Consider the following 17,028-nt stretch of genomic DNA (forward strand, 5'->3'; position numbering starts at 1 on the left):
GGCCCCCTGCTGAAAAAGTTTGCTGACCCCTACTTTAAACCTCAGTAAACTGTACTGAAGAAAGCCTTTTGTTTCTGTGTGGTCTTTGCATGGTAAAAGCTCTCCATGCATCGGCTAAGCTTCCAATCCTCTGCTAATTCTTGGAGACGAGAGTGTCTCTGGTTTTTGAGCACCGCAGCTCGTCACATTTAACAAGGGTTAGCTTTCCCTTTAAAGCAGCAGTAGGGATCCATGGGCAACATTCCCTCATGAACTACATGTTGGGGGTGGGGACATGCTAGTGGGGGGGGGGCAGGGACTGAGGCAAAAATGGGTTTGGATAGGCATACAAAACAAATGCAGCTCTTTGCACAGGCTGCATTCCAGCCATGGGGTTTCAACGGATACACATATCTCCATTATCACATTCCAAATAGGTAAAAGTATTTGAGCAGGGTGCAGGGCAGAGCTGGTGAGAGTTGAAGCCTGTGGAGAGTACTGAGGGCCTGGCAGAGAGGCAGTGGGGGCCCCCAGACCTGTGGTTCCCTGCCCTGAGTCTATACACTTAAACTGTTCTGCTATGGAAGGGTGGGCTTTTCCAGCTGCCTCAGTGCTTACATGAGTGACACAGTAAATCAAATCCAAGACAGGTATTAAGTATATGAGGGGGTGGTAGCATTGATGGAATTTGATGGATTGTTGCCTGGGGTATCCTTATGAAACAGTTTTGAGATATTAATATTACTCATATGCAACTTTGTTCACATCACTGCTTATTATAGGCCATTTCTGAATACCTCCCCTGAAATGTTCTCATCAGAACATTTAGAATTGTGAACAATTTGAACAGCAGCAGGGAACCTGCAGCAGCCTAATTCCATGCAGCCCTCCAGACCCTGGGTGTGGAGAGTGCAGCTGAATAGGACACAGCCTGAGGAAGTGCCACCCAAGTCTAGGGTGATGTCTAGGGAGACTAGGGTGATGTCTAGGGAGACTAGGGTGATGTCTGCTGTTTCTGGGAACTCTCCTTGCTGTGATACTTTCGTGGGTAAGCTGAGAGCTTGTTTGGAGTTACTGGGTGAGAACCTAGAGGCTGAGAGGGAGAGTGTGCCAGAAGGAAAATGAATTGATACTGATTTATAGATACAGTGGAACCTTGGTTTATGAACACCTTGGTTTATGAATTTTCGGTTTACGAACGCCGCAGACCCATCTGGAACGGATTAATCCACTTTCCATTACTTTCAATGGGAAAGTTCGCTTCAGTTTATGAACGCTTCAGTTTATGAACAGACTTCCGGAACCAATTACACCCATGCTTCGGGTTAAGTACGCTTCAGGTTGAGTACTCCGCGGACCTGTCTGGAACGGATTAATCCACTTTCCATTACTTTCAATGGGAAAGTTCGCTTCAGTTTAAGTACTCTGTGGACCGTCTGGAACGGATTAATTCATTTTCCATTACTTTCAATGGGAAAGTTCGCTTCAGTTTATGAACGCTTCAGTTTATGAACAGACTTCCGGAACCAATTGTGTTCATAAACCAAGGTACCACTGTACTGTATTAGTAACTTTGTTATTAATGCAACATTTTTATATGTAACTGCGTATTTTTGCAACATTTTGTTTATCTGTTGCTGCTTCAGTTTTCTGTACACTGCTTAGATATTTTTAAATATATATTAAGCAATATAGAAATTAAAGAACCAATCAATAATCTCTGGGATTCACTTCGTCTTCTGCTGTGTGTCTCTCTCTGTGTTACGGATAACTATCAACATAAAAGATAAAATCAACAGTTTTGTGGATTTTAGCTGTGTTTATTCATGATTTTATCATGTACACTGCTTAAGAGAGCTTTGCAAATCTTTCTAAATGATTGCATAAAATAAACCAGAAATGGACAGAGTCAACCATGGCCACTACAAACATTCCCTACCTCAAACATTGTCTTCTATCAACCACTCATACATTAACCACTCACACTCAACAATATTACAATCCAGATGCAAAGAGCTACTACCAAGCATAGGCATATAAGGTACTCTTACTAATATCTGAAAGACTAATGGGCTCATGCCCCACACCCACTGAACTATGTAATACTTCTTTCCCATACTGTATATCACTTTAAAGGTACAGGGGAGAAGACAGGCAGCCAATTTTATTGACTTGTGGCAAGAATAAAAACAGACTTGCAAGGGTAAATGGGCAGCTAAATAGCAAGAGAAGTTTAATATACCCCAAGTGACACACACTGGGGCAAAAGAAATCCTAACTTCGCATACACTCAACTGGCAGTGACTAGACAGATGGCAGGTCCTGGAGTCATAGTTGGTAGCTTGACAAAAATGCTGTGAAAACGGTGGATTTCATGCGAGCGACCATTAGAAAAGAGAATGAAAATAAAACTGCTTATGCCACAACACCATCATACAAATCTATGGTGCAACCACACATGGAATACTGGGCACAGCTGTGATTGCTGCTCTTCAAGGAGTTGGAGCAACTCCCCTATGAGGAATGGTTGTAACATAGGGGGCTTTTTTTGTTTAGAACAGGTGGGGAACCTCTGGCCCCATGTGCCAAATTTAGCCCATAAGGCCTTTTCCACAAACCCCACATACCTGCCCCACCCTTGACATAATATGTGATGTCAGCTGTGGGAGAAATGAAGACACAACAGGTTCCTGCAGCTGGAACTGATGAGAGAAGAGTTAAATCCTGCTTCGTTTGGGTGCCGGAACAAGTTCCCCACTAGGAACTTGCTGACACATGCTGTCAAAGTTGGCCCACAGGATGGGGACATAAAGATCTGGTCCACTAGACCAAAATGTTTCTCCAGACCTGGGGTTTTTTGTGGGGTGGTGGTGGTGGAGGCATACCCTCCAACTCCTGGATTCAGCAGCGGCACGGCACCGGAAGTCACTTCTACGCATGTCCAGACATGCGCAGAAGTGACTTCCGGTGCCGGGCTGCCCATGTCTGCATGTCTGGGCACCAGAAATCGCTTCTGTGCATGTCCAGACATGCGCAGACAGCCGGGAGCCAGGACATGGCCGCCAGCAGGAGCTAAATCCGGGGGATTTACGGGATATTAATCAATTCGGGATGACAGCGGGAAACTGTAACAAAATACGGGGGTTTCCCGCGAAAAACGGGAGACTTGGCAGCTATGGGGTAAATTGAATGTATAACTTTACGCATAGTGTGAAGAAATACTAGGACTTGGAAACATCCAGTGGAAGATTCAGGACAGACAAAAGGAAATGATCTCTTCAAATGGTGCATACATGAACTATGGAACTCACTCCCAGAAGATATAGTGAAGGCCACCTTTTTGAATGGCTTTAAAGGGGGATTGGATAAATTCATGAATAAGCCTATCAAATGGCCACTACCGTAGTTATGATGTCAGCCTACTACCTCCAGTACTGCAGATGGTATGCCTCTGAATACCAGTTGCTGGGGAGCATGATAAAGAGAGTGCTTATGCACTCAGGTCCCATTTGTGGGCTTCCTATAGGCATCTGGTTACCACTGTGAGAAGAAGATGCTGGTCCAGGTGGGCCTTTGGTCTGATTCAGTAGGGTGCCTATATTGTTATCAAGGAATGTAAGATAGGTGCACAAAGAGATACACAGAATCATGTTTATGGAGAGGAAATTGTCATGGCAACAGGAAAGGTCTCACAAGTATTTTAAAAATAGCAAATTAACAGGACCCATTTATGAAATCCGAAATCCTTTCTTTTGTGAATACACTTAAATACTTGCCTGTCCCGCCCCCCTGCATGCAGAAAAACACAAAACTGGGTTGGATTGATAGTTTATCAAATCTCTGGCTGAGATCATTTTAAACTGTTAGTTAATTTTAGAAAACACATTGCATTAGACCTATTTTGTTTACAAAATATCTTCACACCATTATGTAAAATAGTTTGCAAAACTACAACTATTCTAACTTTTAGTCTAGTCTAGAATGGTGATTCACATTGATTAGTCCTGAAATTTTACGTGGGAAATCCTATCCACGCTTATGTTGCAATAAGCCCTTCTTTGCCTCAGTCTTCTCCAAAAAAGAAAACAATGCCCGTCCTGAAGAATATGGAGCAGATGATCCAGCAGAGGAAACACAGTCCAGAATAAGTAAGGAGGTAGTACAAGAATACTTGGCTAGATTAGATGTATTCAAGTCTCCAGGGCCAGATAAACTACATCCAAGAGTATTAAAAGAACTGGCAGAGGTGATTTCAGAACCACTGGCAATAATCTTTGAAAATTCCTGGAGAACAGGCGAAGTTCCAGCAGACTGGAGGAGGGCAAATGTTATCCCTATTTTCAAAAAGGGGAAAAGAGAGGACCCAAACAATTACCGCCCAGTCAGCCTGACATCAATACCAGGAAAGATTCTAGAGCAGATCATTAAGCAAACGGTCTGTGAGCACCTAGAAAGAAACGCTGTGATCACTAAAAGTCAGCATGGGTTTCTGAAAAATAGGTCATGTCAGACTAATCTGATCTCATTTTTTGACAGAATTACAAACCTGGTAGATGAAGGGAACGCTGTGGATGTAGCCTATCTTGATTTCAGCAAGGCCTTTGACAAGGTGCCCCATGATATTCTTGTAAAGAAGCTGGTATAATGCGGGCTACACAATGCTACCATTCAGTGGATTTGTAACTGGCTGACTGACCGAACCCAAAGGGTGCTCATCAATGGCTCCTCCTCAGCCTGGAGAGTAGTGGCTAGTGGGGTGCCACAGGGTTTTCTCTTGGGCCCAGTCTTATTCAACAACTTTATCAATGACTTGGATGATGGGCTTGAGGGCACCCTGAGCAAGTTTGCAGATGACACCAAATTGGGAGGGGTGGCTAATACCCCAGAGGACAGGATCACACTTCAAAATGACCTTAACAGATTAGACAACTGGGCCAAAGCAAACAAGATGAATTTTAACAAGGAGAAATGTAAAGTACTACACTTGGGCAAAAAAAATGAAAGGCACAAATACAGGATGGGAGACACCTGGCTTGAGAGCAGTACATGTGAAAAGGATCTAGGAGTCTTGGTAGACCACAAACTTGACATGAGTCAACAGTGTGATGCAGCAGCTAAAAAAGCCAATGCAATTCTGGGCTGCATCAATAGGAGTATAGCATCTAGATCAAGGGAAGTAATAGTACCACTGTATTCTGCTCTGGTCAGACCTCACCTGGAGTACTGTGTCCAGTTCTGGGCACCACAGTTCAAGAAGGATACTGACAAGCTGGAATGTGTCTAGAAGAGGGCAACCAAAATGGTCAAACGCCTGGAAACAATGCCTTATGAGGAACGGCTTAGGGAGCTGGGTATGTTTAGCCTGGAGAAGAGAAGGTTAAGGGGTGATATGATAGCCATGTTCAAATGTATTAAAGCAGGCATGTCAAACCTGCGGCCCTCCAGATGTTTTGGACTACAATTCCCATCTTCCCCAACCACTGGTCCTGCTAGCTAGGGATCATGGGAGTTGTAGGCCAAAACATCTGGAGGGCCGCAGGTTTGACATGCCTGTATTAAAGGATGTCATATAGAGGAGGATGAAAGGTTGTTTTCTTCTGCTCCAGAGAAGCGGACACGGAGCAATGGATTCAAACTACAAGAAAGAAGATTCCACCTAAACATTAGGAAGAACTTCCTGACAGTAAGAGCTGTTCGACAGTGGAATTTGCTGCCAAGGAGTGTGGTGGAGTCTCCTTCTTTGGAGGTCTTTAAGCCAAGAACGCTTTGATGGTGTTTCCTGCTTGGCAGGGGGTTGGACTGGATGACCCTTGTGGTCTCTTCCAACTCTATGATTCTGTGATTCTGTGAATACATATTATTTTTGAGTCAACATACATACCGGTAGGTTAGGCTAGAATGTTCTTATAATTCTTTATTTTTAAAAGATACTTACATTCATGCGATTCAAACTGGAAGAATGGCTATCCTAAAGTTAGCCAGTGGCTTTATAATCCTGCAACTAAGAGTTCGTGACTGTTACAAATGCATGCTGACTTTTATCCATCCACAAGACCTTGTGGATCATTCCTACCGTAGTTCTAGTAATAATTGCAACATATCGAGGAATTGTAGTTTGCAATCTGCCTTACTTATGAAAATAGCAAGCAAATTTATACAAATAGATTTGCAAAACAGAACAGGCACCATGCTCAAAATGTACTCCAAATGTGGCTCTCATTGCAGAACATCCCTGGTACTAGAATCTAGTAACTATAGTAGTAGTTTTATTTTTAACAGCTTGCCTGGTAGCCACAGGCAACCAGCAAGTCCACACAGACAAGCAAGGCGGCTAGCAGAAGGACAGAATTCTCCATTCCTCCTTCACAAGTCTGCTCAGCTTCCAGGCTAGCTGTGCTTGAAGTGAACCTCATTTTTTAGTTTATGAGAACCACTGGGCCATGTCAGATGTGTGAACATTTTTCAAAACCAAACTTTAATAAAACGATCCTCCCTTTTCCTACTATTCATCCTCTTTCACCTTCACTTTAATCTTTGTACTGCATCTGGCTCAATTAAAGGATGAATTAGATTAACAGATACCCAGCAGAGTCTTTTCCCACGTGTGTTCATTCTCTAATCCACATCAATAACACTCCATTCATTAAAATTCACAACCTAATACAGTATTTTTATTTATTTCAAGATATTTGAAGTTGTTTTAGTTACCATCTCTGCACAGTTTTCAGCCACGAAACCACAATACTCAGGTTATGCAAAAAAACATGGTATGGAACAGATTTTTTTTTTAAGTCGTTATACAAACTCAGCCTGGAAAGTAACAAGCAAGTAAATATCATAGGTTTTACAGCATCATAAAATAGGATCTTGGATATCTCAAATTTGGTTAGCTGAAACTCACAGTTTGGTTCTTGCCTACCTACAGTAAAGGGTGCGATATTTGGACACTGAGGTCCAGCACTGAGGGCCTTCTGGTGGTTCCCTCACTGCGAGAAGCGAAGTTACAGGGAACCAGGCAGAGGGCCTTCTTGGTAGTGGCGCCTGCCCTCCCATCAGATGTCAAGGAAATAAAAAAATTCATTCAGTAGCACCTTAAAGACCAACTAAGTTTATATTTTGGTATGAGCTTTCGTGTGCATGCACACTTCTTCAGATAGGAAATAAACAACTTTTAGAAGACAACTGAAGGGAAGTTTAGGGGAGTTTTTAATGTTTGAAGTTTTATTCTGTTTTTAGTATTCTGTTGGGAGCTGCCCAGAGTGGCTGGGTAAACCCAGCCAGATGGGCAGGGTATAAATAATAAAATTATAATTGTTGTTGTAATTTTATTCTCATAACATTGCCCAAAGAAGATTAGCCTGAGTTATTATGACTCCCTCATGCCTACCTAGAAAGACTCATAGCTGAACAGAGTATTCTTCACTGAAGACAACGAGAAAGCCCTTTTATACATGTAGCTCAATAAGTGCAGTTAAACCCTTATATACTTGAAACAAAATTTAAAAAATCCTTCCAGTAGCACCTTAGAGAACAACTAAGTTTGTCATTGGCATGCACACGAAAGCTCATACCTATGACAAACTTAGTTGGTCTCTAAGGTGCTACTGGAAGGATTTTTTTATTTTGTTTTGACTGCGTCAGACCAACACGGCTACCTACCTGTACCTTATATACTTGATTAGAGTCAAATGGATCAGAGCTATTCCTGCTCAAGGTGATTGTAACACTACAGAGGAGAAGGGCTTGTTACCTCATGATGATGGCCTAATTCAATTCTATGTTTAAAAACTGAGGTGCGGTACACCGATTGCCGAACATACACATACACATTACTGATACTCAAATTTTTTTCAGAAAAATAGACCCTTTTCCAACGGATTTCAAAGAATTGCCATCTGCCTGTGACACGATGGAGTCCAGTTTTTCAAAAGTCTGGAACAGTCTTCTGTTGTTCATGAGATGGTGCAAAGATCCCAAATCGATAATAAAATAAGATCCGTCGTCGTCTCCGTCATCAAGCTGAGTGATCATTGCAAGCATTTTGCGTGCAATGAGTCCAAAGAGAACTTTTATGCTGCAAAATAAGTTGTCGCTTAGTTACAATATTTTTGAAAGGCATTGTCTGCAACGTGTCCATGGGTGTACATACTTCAAGGAACAGGAGGGTGGGATAGGCGGCAAAAATGTAATGTATTGGCTCAGAAGCATACTAGGGAGCCAAATCTGCTTCCCACAATGACTGGCACAAAGCAGCTCTATTGGGCACAGCCAAGTCTTCTTCTCAGTTCCTAGCTGGGAACAAACTAAAACTCATTTCACATATGAATGGATGGGGTCCAGGGCTGGCAGTGGCTTACAGTGCAATCCCTACATGACTATTCAGAAGTAAGTTCCTCTGAGTTCTGGGCTTTGTTTCCAAGTAAGATTGCAACCTCAATCAGGCAAGAGATCTTCAATCCATGGTGGACAGTGAAAATGTCAGCTCAATGTGCAGAGATGATAAAATATACCAATTGTATTGTAGCCTTATTCGCTAATAAGGGTCCTTAAGTTGCGCCCAGGCAGGGACAAAGACAGTCAATAACGACACCGAGGGTTGAATTCAGAGAAAGAATTTAATTCTTAAATTTAAGAGACTCTTGGTGATCACCTTCATGACAAGAGTAAAGAAACACAAATTTGCAAAGATTCTTATACACTTCTTGGGCTCCTTCCCCCTCCTCTGTAAATGTGTGCACGCAAGAGGGTCACAGGTTACAAGTACATATAAGGAAGATCCGTATCCTGTCCTTCTCATAAACACATGCTGACTCATACTACCCCGGTAGCATCCTCAAGCAGCCTTGAGTGGGGGCTTGAGTTCCTGACTATCTTGCCTGTTCCGTGCGTCAGACTGGTAGCGTCAGACAAGGTCAGTCATCCGGCCTTGATAGCTAGCAGGGCATTCTGTCTTGCTGTCGAATGTTTTCATTACACTTTGGCCCACTTTGGTACAGAGACGCAGAGGCACTGAAAAGCATTTTAAGGAAAAGGGCATCCCAGGAATATGGGGGCTAAGCCATACAATCAGAATTATACAATGCAAACTATATGATCAGATTCAGCTCAATAACACAATTGGCAAATCTCTCCCTTCAGTATAACTAGCAATATTCTACATAGTAATTGCATAGTAAAAACATATACAGTACTGTATAGAGTATGTTGTGTGTCCTAAATTTTCTCCTAGGTCAGGATTCTTTCCCCCGCCCCCAACGTAGAATGATATGTTCACCATAATGGAAGAGATTTCAAATTTAGCCAGGGGACAGAAAAAAACTTTAAGAAGGGCTCTGTTTAAAACAGAAGTAATTAAACTAGCTGAGGAGAAGGTCACACCACTGAGTCATTTAAATTCACACCACTATGCCATTAGAGGTAGAATAAAATAAAGCTCTCATCCCTGGAGTTGACATTTTTTATTGAAATAATTTTAATTAACGTTACATTCTGTCATAACTACACACTGCTGAGCATCTTTCATCACAAGACACTCAAGTCATATTATATGTGCATACATAATTTTATGTAAATTCATGGGTGACTGCTTTTACTTTCATAAAGACAAGAGCTTTGGCGTTAAAATCATTGCCAGGACAAATTATGATGTGAGGGTGTATTTATCTCTTTATTTCACAAGATTTATTCACTGCTTGAGTGTAATAAAAACATCAACTATTTACAATGTTTTTTTAAAAAAAATTAAAATCAACAGTAAGCTAAAAACCAGCTTAAAACACATGTCAACATTCCACTCTTTGCGAAGAATTGATATAACTAATCCACGTCATCCAAGAATACATGCAACTGCCCCACCAGAACCTTCTCCACCAAGTAAGCATATAAAAGATTACACCCTGGAGGTATATTAAGAATGGGACACATACCTCTTTAAAAGGAATCATAGGAGCCAACTCCCAGGGGCCAAGGTCCCTTCTGCCCCCACAATAAAATATTTTAGGGGGCCAGGGCCCTCAAAGTGGATGAGCATTGCCATTCAAATGGTGTGCATGTGCCGCATCATGTGATCGATTGTGCAGGGCGGGGCTTACCTCCTCCTCCCCCACCTCTATTTTATTCAAGTTGGCACCCCTGAAAGGGATTATTAGTCAAGTGTTCAGACAGCCACTAGCCTTCCTAGTTCCAAAGAAATAGCAACTTAACATTCTTAGCCCTGGGCAACAAGTTTGTAAATCACCACCTCCCAACTAGGAGCTATGTAGACTACAGTATGTATTCTTCTGCCCTTGGGGATGAAGTGGGTTATTCATTAGATTCTATTTTCACTTTTCATCTGAAGTCCTCAAAGCAGCTCAGAACATTAATAAAATGGAGCTGAATACATTAGAAGCTGCACACTTCAAACAAGCACCTGATGATTTCTTCGTCTGCCTCCTCCCTCCCTCCTGGATTGCCGAGGAAATTGGGGAGTCACATGTCCCTATTTTGTCCATTATACAAGAAGAAGAGTCACTTCCTCTATTAGCCATTCTTTGTGAATGTAGAAACCCTCCAGATAGCTAACTTTCTCAGTTACTGGTAGGTATCCATGTTGGTCTGCCGTAGTCGAAACAAAATTAAAAAAATCCTTCCAGTAGCACCTTAGAGACCAACTAAGTTTGTCATTGGCATGAGCTTTCGTGTGCATGCACACTTCTTCAGATACACTTCTTCAGAAAGCTCATACCAATGACAAACTTAGTTGGTCTCTAACGTGCTACTGGAAGGAATTTTTTTATTTTGTTCTAACTTTCTCAGAAATGATTTGTCACCTCAATTTTAATATCCAAAGTATGTGCGATCAGATTCTCATAGATTTCTTGTTTTAAGATGCAGAGAACATGGTGGGTTCAGTTCACTGCATATATTTTTTTTAAAAAAACCATACTTTAACAGATTACCATTTTGTAAAAGATTGGTTTCAGTGGCTTAGCAGAGATACCACAAATGAAGAATTGAACGAACAATCCATTCCTCGGGATAGCTCAGTTGGTGCAGCATGAGACTCTTAATGTCAGGGTTGCGGGTTCGAGCCCCACATTGGGCAAACGATTCCTGCATTGTAGGGGGTTAGGCTAGATGACCCTTGAGATCCCTTCCAACTTTACATTTCTATGATTCTGTTCTAGCCAAACCTCTAGTACAGGTTTGATGCTAGAGTACACTGAAAAGAAAATGTTATAATTCCTATGTACTTTCTGAATAATAATAATAATAATAATAATAATAATAATAATAATAATAATAATAATATCACCTTTAACATGCATCCGGAGGTGATTTAAAGGTCTTTACCTTTAAAGGGTAAAGGGACCCCTGACCATTAGGTCCAGTCGTGACCGACTCTGGGGTTGCATGCTCATCTCGCATTATTGGCCGAGGGAGCCGGCGTACAGCTGCCAGGTCATGTGGCCAGCATGACAAAGCCGCTTCTGGCAAACCAGAGCAGCACATGGAAACGCCGTTTACCTTCCCGCTGTAGCGGTTCCTATTTATCTACTTGCATTTTGACGTGCTTTTGAACTGCTAGGTTGGCAGGAGCTGGGACCAAGCAACGGGAGCTCACCCCGTCACAGGGATTCGAACCGCTGACCTTCTGATCAGCAAGCCCTAGGCTCAGTGGTTTAACCACAGCGCCACCTGGGTCCAAATATATAATTAAAACAGCTAAAATAGTTACAAAAACATACTGCTAGCACAAAGGTTGTTTTAAATGACTACAGTTTCCACAATTGGGTTCTTGTATTGGTACAAATGCACAAGAGAGCTAGCTAGATATTACAAGAGCTTTGGCATCATTTCCCAGACACTTTAAACATTCACATTGTTGCATTTCCATCATTACTTTTAAAAACAAGTGAAAGACATTGAGTAAAGTACAAGCTATTAATTCCTATTTCAGCATATGGAGCATAAATGTGCTTTTACTCCAAGAGGCGGAAAATTCTGATGCAAATAAAGTGACATTCTGTTGCTTCCTGCCCTGTGACTGTCCTCAGAGGGTGAAAAATGACAGAAAAGAAAACAAGTATTGCTGATTCAGTCTGTATGGTGCAGTGTGTGTGTGTGTGTGTGTGTGTGTGTGTGTGTGTTAAGGACAGCTTTGTAAGCATACAAAATAGCAACAGCATTTCATTTTGTAACAGAATTAAGAAAAAGCCAGATCAAACAAAAAGTGAGCCATGTTGAAGAAGGCAAGGCTTTAAGGCAGTGTTTGAAATCAGCCAGGTGTCAGGTGCATTTTGGACCTGGCTATCAACCATTTGCAACCAAGTGAAGATGCCTGGGCACCAGGATAGTGCCTGATATCTCCACCACCTGGAGGTGCATGCCTGGGGATCATTGGATCTTGATGGTTTTCACAAGATCCTGGAGAATACTATTAGTTATATTTTATCTGCACAATTGGAATGAATTTCAGGAACCTAAATGCTTTTCTGTGCAGCCAGAGTAGGAGCAGTGAACAATGTTATAGCTAATTGTTATGGCTTGTCTTCGCTTACCCCAACCCACTCCCCTGCTCACAGTATATATATATGGACTGTCCTTGGATCAAGTAGTCATCTGAACTAGCCAGATGTTTAATTGATAATCAGTCACAGTCAGTCCATCATTTTAAAAATAAGTTTCAAGAGCTGTTTTACCGCACCGCCCCCCAAATGGCAACTAGACATTCCCTTTTGGCGACTGTAACCTTGCTTTCAGGAACCATTTGGTGCCTAGCTTATATATCTGAGTTTCTAACATCACTTTAAGGTAGCAATGAACACGATGGAGATTACTTCTAAATCACCATGCACAGGATCAAGCTGCATGCCCCCCTCACAAGAATATAAACCTTTAAATATCCCTGAACACTAACCTTTTAAAAAAGCATACAGGAACGGATTTTAGACTGTGATGGAAGAATGAAACTGTTTTGACCCTTCAAGTAGGACAAACAAATAAATAGGGTGCATCTCCTTGATAATGGAATTTGTCTTAAGCTTAGTCTACCTCACAGGGTCGTTGTGAGAATAAAGGGGGTGGTGTGGGATAAAAAGCATAATGGGTGCTAGTGCACAATGGATTAAAGAGAAACAAACTAAGACCCACGTAGGGTCTTAGCCACTTGCATTGATAGGTGCATCCCAGGCTAAAGACCTAATGGTAGAAATCATTTAATACTGCTACTGCTAGAATAGGGTGGCACTGTGGTTAAACCACTGAGCCTAGGATTTGCTGATCAGAAGGTCGGCGGTTCGAATCCCTGTGACGGGGTGAGCTCCCGTTGCTTGGTCCCAGCTCCTGCCAACCTAGCAGTTCGAAAGCACGTCAAAATGCAAGTAGATAAATAGGAACCGCTACAGCGGGAAGGTAAACAGTGTTTCCGTGTGCTGCTCTGGTTCGCCAGAGGCAGCTTTGTCATGCTGGCCACATGACCTGGAAGCTATACGCCGGCTCCCTCAGCCAATAATGCGAGATGAGCGCGCAACCCCAGACTCATCCGCGACTGGACCTAACGGTCAGGGGTAACTTTACCTTTACGTATCCACACACTATTCTGGACCTAATGGTCAGGGGTCCCTTTACCTTTACTAGAATAAAATAATAATAATAATAATTTGTACCCCACCCATCTGACTGTGTTGCCCCAGCCACTCTGGGTGACATCCAACAAAATATACAAAACACTACACAACATCACACATTAAAAGCTTCCTGGTACAGGGTTCCTAATATTATTGCTGATAGCGTGCTGTGGAGAACCAACTACAACTACATGCATTGCTCCTGTAGAATACAAACTGGATAAGTGAGAGTTTCTTTTTCCCCTCTCAGTTCATCATTCAGAGACCAGTAAAGTTAGCCAGGAGAACATATTTGATCTCTCAGTAGGTCCAGAGTCCTCCAAAATCCACCCACAGCTCAAAAGAACCCACAGAGCCTATTCTGCAGCAACATCCTCCAGCTACAGAGCAATTTACAAGGTGGCAACACACCACACACACACACACACACACAAAATATAATGTCATTTTAACAACACCAACATCTGTTAACACCTAGTTTCGCTCAACTATGTACAACTGAATGACAGTCGGTCGCCTCGCAATCAGAAGGGGCTCTGCCAGCTCTCAGTTTAGAAGGGGTTATTTATCATTTATGCATTTTTGGCTATCACTATAATTTATTTCTCACTTATTTGGAGTCAATCTAGATCAGCATTATCTACACTGACTGGAAGCAGCTCTCCAGGGTTTTAGACCAGGGACTCTCCCAGCTCTACCTGGAGATGCTGGGGCCTGAACCTAGAATCTTCTACATTCCAAGCATGTGCTCTGCCGCTGAGCCACCATGACTCTGCCCCCCTACACAGCATCCTTTTCGGTGTACTGTTTAATCCCTACCATATATTCTCCACAAAAGTATATACAAGTGGGTTTTGAAGTCAAGGCATCCCCCCAGCCGAGAGAAAATACATATGGCTACAGGTGTTGGGGGGGGGGAGAAAACAGTTAACCCTGTTGTCAGATGTTCACTTTTGTTCCAACCACAGGTAGAAATGCAGTTTACTGCATTGATAGAATCCCCCTAATGCAGCTCCATATCAGGAAAGCTAGTTTTCACTTAATATTTGCTCCTATGCAGCTATAAAAGTTTGTAGCTTCTGGCAATAGCCTTACCCATTAGACATTCTGGAGATTCTTCAGTTTTGCTCTTCCCTCACCCCTCCTTTTTCTATTCAGAGCTGATCAAAGAAGCTATATGGCTCCTTTTCCCACTCAAGAGGAATACCGTTATGTTGCACCCCTTGAAAAAGTTCTACCTCTTCCTCCTTGCATACATAAAACCTTGCAGCCTATCATTGGAAGAGCGGCCCCTTCCTGCATGAGAATTCAGGGAACAAAACAAGCGGGGGAGCCAGCAGTGAGCAGTTTGTCCTGCAGGTACGGGATATGCTAACCCAAAGTTGCTTCAGCCTCCCTTTTTATCTGTAAATGTCCCAACAATATGGGCAGACATGGGGTTGCAGAATCAGCAATGTTATCCTTGGGGTTTTTCCTGTATCACGTCCTGGAATGTAGACTGCAGCCCTGAGCTTCACATTCAAAACACCAATACTGTATTGATGATCATTACCATGGCTGCAGGGCAGACATAAGAAGAAACTGATCGGCGACAGCTTCAGGCTAGGCAAAAGAAACCCACACTGACACTCGCATCATTAACTTGTGGAATTCAGCGCCACAAGTTGTAGCGACGGCCACCAGTTTCGATGCCTTTGACAGAATTTTAAGACCTATTCCTAATACGGAGGGCAAGCGCTATCCATGGCTAGTAGTCAGGATGGCTGTAGGAAAGCTTTCATGTCCAGAGACAATGTACCTCCGAGTAACGCGTGCGCGTGAGTGAGTGTGCGTGCGTGAAAGATGGCAAAGAGCAACAAAATGAGATTGCACTAAGAGCCTGCTTGTGGGCTTCCAGAAGGCATCCGCTGGGCCACTTTGGGAAAACAAGATGCTAGGCTTCTTAGATGGACTTTGGGTTTCATCCAGCAGGGTCCATCTTAGCTTGAAGGGATGGGGGAAGAAGCCCACCCTGTCCCCCATCCCAAGCTGCGAAAAAGCAACGTTGTCCAAGGAGGCTAACCTATCCCTATGTGGGTTCATTTGCCCATATTAAGTACTTTCCTTCCCGCCAGCTTACTTGCGTCTCTCTCTGCCCGCCGCTCGAACAACTTGTTTGCGATCTCACATCCGCGACCCACTTTCACATCTCCCAAGTAACCGAGAGCAGCAGGTTGCAGGGAATTAATTGGCCGCTGCTCGTCAATAAAAGTAGCCGCGAGGGCGCGAGGGCGGTTGCCTGCTCCGAGGCTCCGCTCTGCCGAGGCGCTGTGAGGCAAGCAGCCGCCCCGACAGCCTTCAAGGGCAGCCCCTTGGCACATGCTCGCCCAGATCCCCGCCCGCTCGCCAGCCCGCCCGGAGAGGGATCTCCCCCGGAGCCACAGGAACCCTCCCACGCCTTGGGCGCGTCCCATTTCCCGCCCAGGGCGCTTTGCCCCTTCGCCCGCCCCCGCCCCCTCAGGCTGAAGCGCCACAAGCAGGGGCTGCTTACCTAGCCCTGGCACGAAGGTGTTGAGGAACAAGCAGATGACGGCCACCGGGAAGGGCATGTAAGGGATGGCGGCGCGAAGGGGTCCTTTCTTCTCCCGCACTTGCACCACCACGCCGCCGGAGGAGGAGGCGGCGGCGGCAGCCCCTCGAGCGGCGTCGCCGGCAGCTGCCCCGGCCGAGTCCCCTTCTTTGGGGCCGTGGTCCATGACGCCTGTTGAATCGGGCTGGCGAGGGAGGGAGGGAGGAAGGGGGCAGGGAGAGGCTAGCGGGCTGGGCTCCGCGGAGGGTCTCTGCCGGAGCAAGGAGCCGGAGCGCCCGTCCGCGTCTGCCTGAGGAAGCTCCCCTGCGCGAGTGAAGGGAGAGCGGAGCGGCGCGCGAGGCAAGGCGCCGCGCTGAACACGCGCCCAGGCTCCTGAGTGAGCGGCTTAAAGAGACAGCGCGCGCGCGCTCCCCGTCTCCCTCGCTCACGCACTTTGCATTCCCCCTTCTCACACACGCTGCCTCGAGCACTCCGAGGGATCTGGCCGGCGTCACCGCGCACGCGCTTGGCCTTCCCCGGCGAAAAGCGCGCGGTGCCGGCCTCGCCCACCGGTTTCCTCCGGCAAAGTCCTCAGGCGCCTCACCTCACAGAAACTCTCGAGCGCACGCTTTTACCTCCAATCCTTCAATCCAGCGCTCAAATGATAGAAAACGTCTTGCGATACCCACCCGCTGCCGTTTTTTTAAAAGCCACAGGGGAGCTATGAATTGTTTTAAAAAAGAAGGGGAGGGAGTAGGGGAGGGTTTATGGATTTCATAAAGGCAACTTTAATACATTTCCCTCCATAGCCACCTAAATATTGCAGAAAGAAGGAGGCAATCTATCGCCAGGAGGAGGGGGGGCCTCAGATATACACAAAATTTGTATAGG

The 17,028-nt window shown here is 44.3% G+C and overlaps 1 protein-coding gene across 4 annotated transcripts in view; it reads right to left on the reverse strand.

Annotated features, from left to right (window-relative positions):
* Positions 1 to 16,796, reverse strand: part of STUM (stum, mechanosensory transduction mediator homolog) — a 39,984-nt gene extending 23,188 nt beyond the window's left edge. For 2 of the 4 annotated variants that reach the window (XM_060272968.2, XM_088666631.1), the window contains exon 1: positions 16,120 to 16,796. In XM_060272968.2, the coding sequence (XP_060128951.2) occupies positions 16,120 to 16,324 (205 nt within the window). In that variant the 5' untranslated portion in view covers positions 16,325 to 16,796. Of the gene's footprint in view, positions 1 to 15,708; positions 16,028 to 16,119 lie in introns of those variants that run through there. The other 2 variants (XM_088666629.1, XM_088666630.1) reach the window with 1 other exon arrangement.
* Between the last annotated feature and the right edge of the window lie 232 nt (positions 16,797 to 17,028).

This window comes from Zootoca vivipara, chromosome 3 (assembly GCF_965207765.1).
Source record: "Zootoca vivipara chromosome 3, rZooViv2.hap1.1, whole genome shotgun sequence".
NCBI classification, from domain to species: domain Eukaryota; kingdom Metazoa; phylum Chordata; class Lepidosauria; order Squamata; family Lacertidae; genus Zootoca; species Zootoca vivipara.